Source organism: Scyliorhinus torazame, chromosome 5 (genome assembly GCF_047496885.1).
Source record: "Scyliorhinus torazame isolate Kashiwa2021f chromosome 5, sScyTor2.1, whole genome shotgun sequence".
Classification (NCBI taxonomy): domain Eukaryota; kingdom Metazoa; phylum Chordata; class Chondrichthyes; order Carcharhiniformes; family Scyliorhinidae; genus Scyliorhinus; species Scyliorhinus torazame.
In genome coordinates this window covers 296,768,753-296,778,626 of record NC_092711.1, presented here as the reverse complement: position 1 = coordinate 296,778,626, position 9,874 = coordinate 296,768,753, and the positions used below count along the sequence as shown (strand labels likewise).

General features: G+C 49.5%; 1 protein-coding gene across 1 annotated transcript in view; it reads right to left on the bottom strand.

The window, feature by feature from the left end:
• col4a6 (collagen, type IV, alpha 6) overlaps positions 1-9,874 on the bottom strand; it is a 497,938-nt gene that overhangs the window by 53,470 nt on the left and 434,594 nt on the right. Inside the window, exon 32 of the mRNA XM_072501535.1 lies at positions 1,977-2,123. Within this exon, the coding sequence (XP_072357636.1) occupies positions 1,977-2,123 (147 nt within the window). The remainder of the gene's footprint in view (positions 1-1,976; positions 2,124-9,874) is intronic.

Sequence of the window (9,874 nt, the reverse complement as noted above, 5' to 3'; positions counted from 1 at the left end):
AAATCCTTAACCTTCCATACAATAAGGATAAATGCGTGTTTAGCACAGACCGTCTAGCCATTCTCGGCTACGTAGTGCGAAATGGAGTTATGGGCCCCGACCCTGAATGCATGCGCCCCCTTATGGAGTTCCCCCTCCCTCACTGCTCCAAGGCCCTGAAACGCTGCCTAGGGTTTTTTAGCTACTACGCTCAGTGGGTCCCCAACTACGCGGACAAGGCCCGTCCCCTGATCCAATCCACAGCTTTTCCCCTGTCGATAGAGGCCCGCCAGGCCTTCAGCCGCATCAAAGCAGACATTGCAAAGGCCACGATGCACGCCATCGACGAGTCCCTCCCCTTCCAGGTCGAGAGCGATGCGTCCGACGTAGCTCTGGCGGCCACCCTCAACCAAGCGGGCAGACCCATGGCCTTCTTCTCCCATAACCTCCATGCTTCTGAAATCCGCCACTCCTCAGTTGAAAAGGAGGCCCAGGCCATAGTAGAAGCTGTGCGACATTGGAGGCATTACCTGGCCGGCAGGAGATTCACTCTCCTCACTGACCAACGATCGGTGGCTTTCATGTTTGATAATGAACAGCGGGGCAAGATAAAAAATGACATGATCTTGCAGTGGAGGATCGAACTCTCCACCTACCACTACGAGATCTTGTATCGTCCCGGGAAGCTAAACGAGCCTCCTGACGCCCTTTCCCGCGGCACATATGCCATCGCACAAGTGGACCGCCTCCGAGCCCTCCACGAGGACCTCTGCCACCCGGGGGTCACTCGCTTTTTCCATTTTGTCAAGACCCACAACCTGCCCTACTCCATCGAGGAGGTCAGGACAGCCACCAGGGACTGCCAAATCTACGCGGAGTGCAAACCGCACTTCTACCGGCCAGAGAAAGCACACCTGATAAAGGCTTCCCGTCCCTTTGAACGCCTCAGCATGGACTTCAAAGGCCCCCTCCCCTCCACCGACCACAACACGTACTTCCTGAACGTGATTGACGAGTACTCCCGGTTCCCATTCGCCATCCCCTGCACCGACATGACCGCAACCACCGTCATCAAGGCCCTCCATAGCATCTTTGCACTGTTCGGGTTCCACGCTTACATACATAGTGATAGGGGGTCCTCCTTTATGAGCGACGAACTACGTCAATTCCTGCTCAGCAAGGGCATCGCCTCGAGCAGGACGGCCAGTTACAACCCCCGGGGTAAAGGACAGATAGAGAGGCAGAACGGAACGGTCTGGAAGACCGTCCTACTGGCCCTACGGTCCAGGAACCTCCCAGTCTCCCGCTGGCAAGAAGTCATCCCGGATGCCCTCCACTCCATCTGGTCACTGCTTTGTACGACCACCAATCAGACACCTCACGAACGTCTCCTCTGGGACCTCACTCCTGACCTGGCTGGCAGCTCCCGGACCTATCCTGCTCTGAAAACGTGTCAGCAGGGTGACGTCTTTGTGAATTATAATCTCCTGAGTCCCACACGCCCGCTGCCAGACCCTCGCCCACTAATAGGGGGGAAGTAGCACGATGTCAGACCCCAGGAGGCTGCCACTGAAGAGCCTCATTGGGTGTGGGGGAGGGGAAGCCTGAAGCAGAACGCCTAAACTTTCCTCGTGGCATCTTCAGTCTGATCTGCCTATTTAAGTAAGGACTTTGCAGGAGGGCCCACCCACCCGCTCAGAAGAGCAGCTTAAATTGCAGGAAAAGAGCCGGAGCTTGGTAAGTCTCTGGAACACAAGCTGTGGTGTAAATGTTCCGTCGTGCCGGCCCGATTACCTTATTTTATTTGTTTATCTGCCTTAATTTTAAGAATCGTTCCATTTGTCATTCAGGGCAGTAAACGCAAAAAAGGCTCAAATACGTAGGTACCTGAAACAGTTCAGCTGACGGAAAGCCATCTACTTGGGGGGGGGGGGGGGGGGGGGGGGGAGGCGGGGGGGGGGAAGGACCTAGATACCAGCTTTGGATTGTCATCTTACCCTTTTCTCCTTTCCTCCCGACGGGACCAGGGAAGAAGCCCGGCCTTCCTGGGCTGCCCGTTTCTCCCGGACGTCCATCAAATCCTGGCCGGCCTTCTGGACCAGGCAATCCTGGGAATCCAACCACGCCAGGAGAACCCCTCTCACCTGTGGTAAATCAAGACACAAAAGGATAAGCAATACCGACTTCAATCTGTGGGCAAACGTATAGCGATGAAATTGAAAAAGGTAGTAACTGTTGAAACCGTAACAATATGGTTAAGAAGTACTGATAAGTGATATAGTCCAGGATTCACCATTCCTCGCCGCTAAGATTGGGAATCCCAATCGGGCGGAGAATCTCAAGTCAACACAAAAATAGTCTCGGGGCCGGGCGGCACATCCCCAGTCTCCGCTCCCACCGGCAGGCCACTGGGATTCCCACGTTGGCGGGAACATGCAAACAGCTCCTTAACATTAATTTGAATGAGATTAATGGGCTGGAAGCCCAAATCCCGCCCCCCCCTCCCCCATTGTGCACGGGCACCCACAGCAGGAACTCCACCGGGCGGACCTTGGTGCAAATATTGCCATGTGCAGTCCTGCCGCGCTGGGCCCCAAGGGGGGGGTCAGAGGATTAGGTCATTGCTTGTGTGGCCCTCTGCTGCTGTCAGGCAGATCTGGGGGTTAGAACCATGGAATCCATACAGTGCAGGTGGATGCCAATCAGCCCATTGAGTCTGCACCTACTCTCTGAAAGAGTACCCTACCTAGGCCCACTCCCCAGGCCCTATGCCTGTGGCTCTGTAACCTCACTTAACCTGCAGAACTTTGGACACCAAGGGGCAATTAATCATGGCCAACCCACCTAACCTGCACATCTTTGAACTGTGGGTGGAAACTTCACCACCCGGAGCAAACCCACGCAGACAGGGGGAGAACGTGTAAACTTCACACAGTCACCTAAGTCCAGAATTGAACCTGGGTAGGCGGCACGGTGGCGCAATGGTTAGTACTGCTGCCTCACAGCGCCAGGGACCCAGGTTTGATTCCGACCTTGGATGGGGAGTTTCTCCCCGTGTCTGTGTGGACTTCTTCCAGATATTCCGGTTTCATACCACAGTCCAAAGATGTGGAGGTTAGGCGGATTGGCCACGCTAAATTGCCCACTAATGTCCAGAGGTTAGCTGGGGTTTCGGGGATAGGGTGTGCTGTGAGCCTCGGTGAGGGTGCTCTGTGGAGGGTCTGTGCAGAATGGCCTCCCTCTGCACTGTAGGGATTATATTCATTCAATTTCATAGTGGCTTTAACGAGCCTTTAATTGACAGCTTACTGGTTTAAACACAGCTGCCAGGAAGGTTGTTTATTTATCTTTCCCTTCACGTTTGAAATGACAGTGCCAAGGTGCCACGGTGGCATTTTGCACGGTCCGGGGTTGCCCTGCCCATATTAGGTGGAGTGCGGAGTGGGTCCTTATATCTGTACTAATCTCAACAGGGTTGTGACGGGGTTGAAATAACTGGCCCCAGCCATCTGGTTTCTAGACGCAGGTCAATACTCGCAAGTGAGATAATCAAAAAGAAACAAAAAGCAAGTCATTGATTGATAGTTCGCATGGATTTCTTAAAGGAAGGTCTTGCCTCTCAAGAAAGCACAACATCTTTCTAAGGAGACTAAGGAAATTTGGCATGTCCACATTGTCCCTTAGCAGCTTTTACAGGTGCACCATATAAAGCATCCCATCCGGCTGCATCACAGCCTGGTATGGCAACTGCTCGGTCCAATACCATAAGAAACTACAGAGAGTTGTGAACGCTGCCCAGTCCATCACGCGAACCCGCCTCCCATCCATTGATTCTGTCTACACCTCCCGCTGCCTGGGGAACGTGGGCAGCATAATCAAAGACCCCGCCCACCCGGCTTATTCCCTCTTCCAACTTCTTCCATCGGGCAGGAGATACAAAAGTCTGAGAACACGCACAAACTAATTCAAAACCAGCTTCTTCCCCGCTGTTACCAGACTCCTAAATGACCCTCTTATGGACTGATGGACTTATGGACTGATCAGATCTCTTCACACATCTTCTCTGCTGAGTAGTACTACACTCCTGTATGCTTCACCTGATGCCTGTGTCTATGTATTCACATTGTGTCCTTATGTTTGCCCTGATTTTTTTCTCATGTATGGAATGATCTGTCGGGACTGTACACAGAACAATACTTTTCACTGTACCTCACGGTACACGTGACAATAAACAATCCAAAGAAAATCCCAAAATTTGATTGAATTCTTTTGAGGAAGTGCAACAAGGGTTGATGAAGTTGATGTAATGGATGTGGTGTACATGGGTTTTAGCAAGGCAATTTGGCTCAGTAACAGGAAACAAAAGGTAATAGTCGATGGCAGCCCTTGCAATTGGAAACTTGTTTCAAGTGGTGTTCCACAGGGCTCGGTGTTGGGGCCCTTACTGTTTGTGTTGTATATTAACGATTTGGACGTGAACGTGGGGAGCACGATTGGGAAATTTGCAGACGGCTCAAAGATTCACCAAGTGGTGGATAGTGTAGCACAGTAGCACAGTGGTTAGCACTGTTGCTTCACAGCGCCAGAGACCCAGGTTCGATTCCCGGCTGGGTCACTGTCTGTGTGGAGTCTGCACGTTCTCCCCGTGGCTGCGTGGGTTTCCTCCGAGTGCGGCGGTTTCCTCCAACAAGTCCTGAAAGACGTCCTTGTTCGGTGAATTGGACATTCTGAATTCACCCTCAGTGTACCTGAGCAGGTGCACAGTGTGACGACTAGGAGATTTTCACAGTAACCTCATTGCAGTGTTAATGTAAGCCTACAGGTGACACTAATAACAATTATTATTATTATTAGGATAGTTATAATCTTCAAAACAATGTAGATGCATTGATGGAGTGGATGATAATGTGGCAGATGGAATTTAACACAGACAAGTGTGAGGTTATGCATTTAAGGAGGTCAAACAGTTCTAGGGAGTACACAATAAATGGGCAGAGTAAGAAGTCTTACAACACCAGGTTAAAGTCCGACAGGTTTGTTTGGAATCACTAGCTTTCGGAGTGCAGCTCCTTCATCAGGGGTGACTTAATTGAGTTGTACAAAATTGTAAGGGAAAGAGATAGGCTGGACAGGGTAAAATTGTTTCCCTTGGTGGAGAATTCTAGAACCAGGGTTAATAGATTCAAGATAAGTGGCAGAAGGTGTAGAGGGTACATGAGGAAGAACTTTTTTACACAGAGGGTCGTGGGGGCCTGGAATTCACTGCACGGGTTGGTGGTGGAGGCAGGGACCCTAAACTCTTTTAAAATGTACCTGGATCTGCATCTTAAGTGCTGTACGATACAGGGCTATGGACCAGGTGCAGGAAGGTGGGATTAGAAAGGACACCTGGGTGTATTTGGGCTGGCATGGAGAAGATGGGACAAATGGCCTCCTTCTGTTCTGTAACCTTGCTCTGATTCTATGATTCCATCAAATAGCCAGTGAAGGCTCAATGGGCTGAATGGCCTCAATCTGTTCTCTAATTCTTGATGGGTCTCTGATTTCTGGTTGTGATTTCAACACAGAAATTAGGCAGAAATGGTGGGTGCAATTCTCCCAGAAAATTACTAAGTGAGGTCGGCAAACGAGGTGCAATTCCCGCCAGGTGGATCTGTGCGATCCAGACTGCAATTCACCCACACTTAGACATCCTTTTGGAGCGAGGGGTGAGTCACGCTGTGGGACCATAAGAAGCTGGCAAGGCCGGATTCTCAGAGACAGAGGTGCCATTTTTAAAGATGTCAGAACATGACTACAGCAACCCCTCCCATCTCATCCCTAACATTGGCAAAGCACCTCCCAACCACTGGCAAGCTCGCCACCCCCCCCCCCCCCCAAATTGCTGGCAGGGCCCCCTTCCCCAAATATAATCTTTATCTTTATTATTAATGTCACAAGTAGTCTTACTTGATGCTGCAATGAAGTTACTGTGAAAATCCCCAAGTCGCCACACTCTGGCGCCTGTTCGGGTACACTGAGGGAGAATTCAGAATGTCCAATTCACCTAACAAGCACGTCTTTCGGGACTTGTGAGAGGAAACCGGAGCACCCAGAGGAAACCCACACAGACATGGGGAGAACTTGCAGATTCTGCACAGAACGTGACCCAAGCTGGGAGTCAAACCCGGGTCTCTGCCACTGTGAAGCAAGTGAGCCACACCCCACAATGGGTTCGAAAAAGGCCCCCCTCTGCCCCTTCTCAGGTCCCCCCCACCCCAGTCCCCCCTTTCAGTGCCCACCCTTTGGCAGTGCCAAACTGGTACTGCACCCTGGCAGTGGTAATCAGGGTGCCAGGGCCCAGTGCTAGGTTGGCACTGCCGGGATGCATCTGCTCTTTCTAGGAAACACTTCAAAGTTAATGGACCATGAAGAGCTATAAGAACAAACAAAGTCCTTCTTTGGAGTAGCCTGAACTTGTCAATCAAGGGGCTTGTCACTGGCGCCTGGTCCCCACTTTTAAGGACCAGTCGTGATTTGCGCCTACGGGGCTTCCAGCAGGGGGCAGGCGGGAGCATCCCGGGGGGCTGCAGCATTCCACTTCAATCGTGCTAATGAGATTGGAATGGATGCTAATAAGCTCTGATCAGGTTCTCGCTGTTTCTGCACGAGAACCTGATCTCACCAGGCAGCGAGGAGCAGGAGACATGCAACGGGTTTGACACCCAATTCAATGGGCCAACGGGAATCCCAGCAAGGGCTAACGGCCCTGGAGAATCACCGCCAGTCTTTTAAAAATAATTCATGGTAAATGGGCGTCGCTGGCTAGGCCAGCATTTATTGCTCATCCCTATTTTCACTTGAGAAAGCGGTGGTGAGCCACCTTCTTGAACCTCTGAAGTCCATGGTGTAGGTACACCTACTATGCTGTTAGGAAGGGGGTTCCAGGATTTTGATCCAACAGCAGTGAAGGAATGGCAATATAGCTCCAAGTCAGGATGGTGAGTGGTTAGAAGGCAACTCGCAGGCGGTGGTGTTCCCTTGTGTCTGTTGCCCTTGTCCTTCTAGGTGGCATAGGTTGGTGGGTTTGGAAGGTGCTATCGCAGGATCCTTGGTGAATTGCTGCAGTGCATCTTGCAGTTGGAGTACACTGTTGTATGCTGTACGTCAATGTGAAGGGAGTGAATGTTTACGGTGGTGGATGGGGGGCCAATCAAGCGAGTTACTTTTACTTGAATGGTGTTGAGCTTCTTGAGTGCTGACGGAGCTGCCCTCATACAAGCAAGTGGATATTCCAGCATACTGCTGACTTGTGCCTTATAGATGGTGGGCAGGCTTTGTGGAGATGGGAGGTCAATTACTCGTCACAGGATTCCTAGCCTCTGACCTACTCTTGTAGCCACAGTATTTATATGGCTAGTCCAGTTCAGTTTCTAGTCAATGGTAACCCCCAGGATGTTGATAATGGGGAATTCAGTGATTGTAATGGTTTTAAATGTCAAGGGGAGATGGTCCGATTCTCTGTTTTTGGGAGTTGGTTATTGCCGGGCATTTGCGTGGCACCAATGTTAATTTACACTTCCAAGCCCGAGCCTTAATATTGTCCAGGTCTTTCTGCAGCTGCAAAGATTGTTGCCCCCATTAGAATGCAAGTGCTCCAGCAGCTCGTAAGATAAGCACCGGTGGTGAATGAGCAATAAGGCAAACAATTGGAGTTTTGGTAAACAGTCGAAAAGGTTTTGCTCCAATTGCTATGCTCTGAGTATAATTTGTGTGTAAAGCCCAGCTTCACTTCAAGGTGAAGTGGAGGAAGGCTGTCTCCACCAGGAAGGCTTGCTCTACTCAACTCTGACATCAGGACCATTCCAAGCAGATTGTTATGGGCCAGGATTTGGAAAACTCCAAAGAATATCATGGAGTTCACCTGACCTACAACTGTTTATAGATTTTGGTTACGATGAGTACAAGGGCCTGCCTTTCCTGTGTTATTCAACAAGTTCTTTCAGCACTTTTAATCAAAAAACAAGCTTTATTCTACGAATTTAGTTAACATTCTTATAAACACACACAGTAAGCATTTTTATCAACTACAAACATAAATGCCCCACACAGTTACAGTAATCTATATATCATCCTTAATAACTTCCCCCCTTGAACTGTTCCAATTTAATAACAAGATCCCAGAAACCAGAAACCCCTTTTCAAAGGTGTGGCCCAGCACACAGCACTCAAGACCTGGTATGGATACTTCTTGTTTCCTTTCTCTAAACAGCAGGTTTGAATTCCTTCCTGAAAATAGTTATCACTTTTAAGTTATCAAGTAATCTGGAAACAGCTTTTAAACTGAAGGTCCTTCTGAGTCCAGCAGCCAAAAAGCCCACATGAGCCACAAAACAGCCCAAACCAAAACAAAAGTAAAACTCAGAGCCACAGCACAGCCAGCTCCACCCGCACAATGACATCACAGAAGCCATGTGACAAGACAAAACATTTCTTAAAGGGGCACTCCCATGACAATATGTACATTCAAAGTATGTGCAAAGCTTCACACAGGTTCTTTACAGGTACAGAGTGTAAAAAACTTTAGAAGTTTGGGGGAGTGGGGGCTTTGTTGTAGCCAAAACGCATGAGAGAGATGCAGCAGCCCTTCACCCTCAAACCGTTTCCGATTTGTTTCTTCCTTCAGGGTTTGAAACGGGCAGCCAATTTTGTGCCCAATTTGCATTTTCACAAAGTCAAATTTACATGCGAACATATTGTGATATCCCGCTCGGGACCTATGGAGTGGGAATGATTATCTACCCTGTGGTCCTTGCAGAATACGAGCTCCTCCACTAGGGCCAGGAGAATCTCTAATTTTTATTTTAAAATAAATATTTTATTGAAAATTTTTGGTCAACCAACACAGTACATTGTGCATCCTTTACACAATATTATAACAACACAAATAACAATGACCTATTTTATAAACAGAAAATGAATAAATAATAAATAACAAAAATGAAAACTAACCCTAATTGGCAACTGCCGTATCACAAGTAACACTCTCCAAAAATATAATTTAACAGTCCAATATATAATTATCTGTAGCAACGACCTATACATATTATACAGTATATATTAACAACCCTGAGAGTCCTTCCCCCGCCCTCCCCCCCCCCCCCCCCCCCGATCCTGGGCTGCTGCTGCTGCCTTCTTTTTTCCATTCCATCTATCTTTCTGCGAGGTATTCGACGAACGGTTGCCACCGCCTGGTGAACCCTTGAGCCGACCCCCTTAGGACAAACTTAATCCGCTCTAGCTTTATAAACCCTGCCATGTCATTTATCCAGGTCTCCACCCCCGGGGGCTTGGCTTATTTCCACATTAGCAATATCCTACGCCGGGCTACTAGGGACGCAAAGGCCAAAACATCGGCCTCTCTCGCCTCCTGCACTCCTGGCTCTTGTGCAACCCCAAATATAGCCAACCCCCAGCTTGGTTCGACCCGGACCCCTACTACTTTTGAAAGCACCTTTGTCACCCCCATCCAAAACCCCTGGAGTGCCGGGCATGACCAAAACATATGGGCATGATTCGCTGGGCTTCTCGAGCACCTCGCACACCTATCCTCCACCCCAAAAAATTTACTGAGCCGTGCTCCAGTCATATGCGCCCTGTGTAATACCTTAAACTGAATCAGGCTTAGCCTGGCACACGAGGACGACGAGTTTACCCTGCTTAGGGCATCTGCCCACAGCCCCTCCTCGATCTCCTCCCCCAGCTCTTCTTCCCATTTCCCTTTTAGTTCTTCTACCATAGTCTCCCCTTCGTCCCTCATTTCCCTATATATATCTGACACCTTACCATCCCCCACCCATGTCTTTGAGATCACTCTGTCCTGCACCTCTTGTGTCGGGAGCTGCGGGAATTCCCT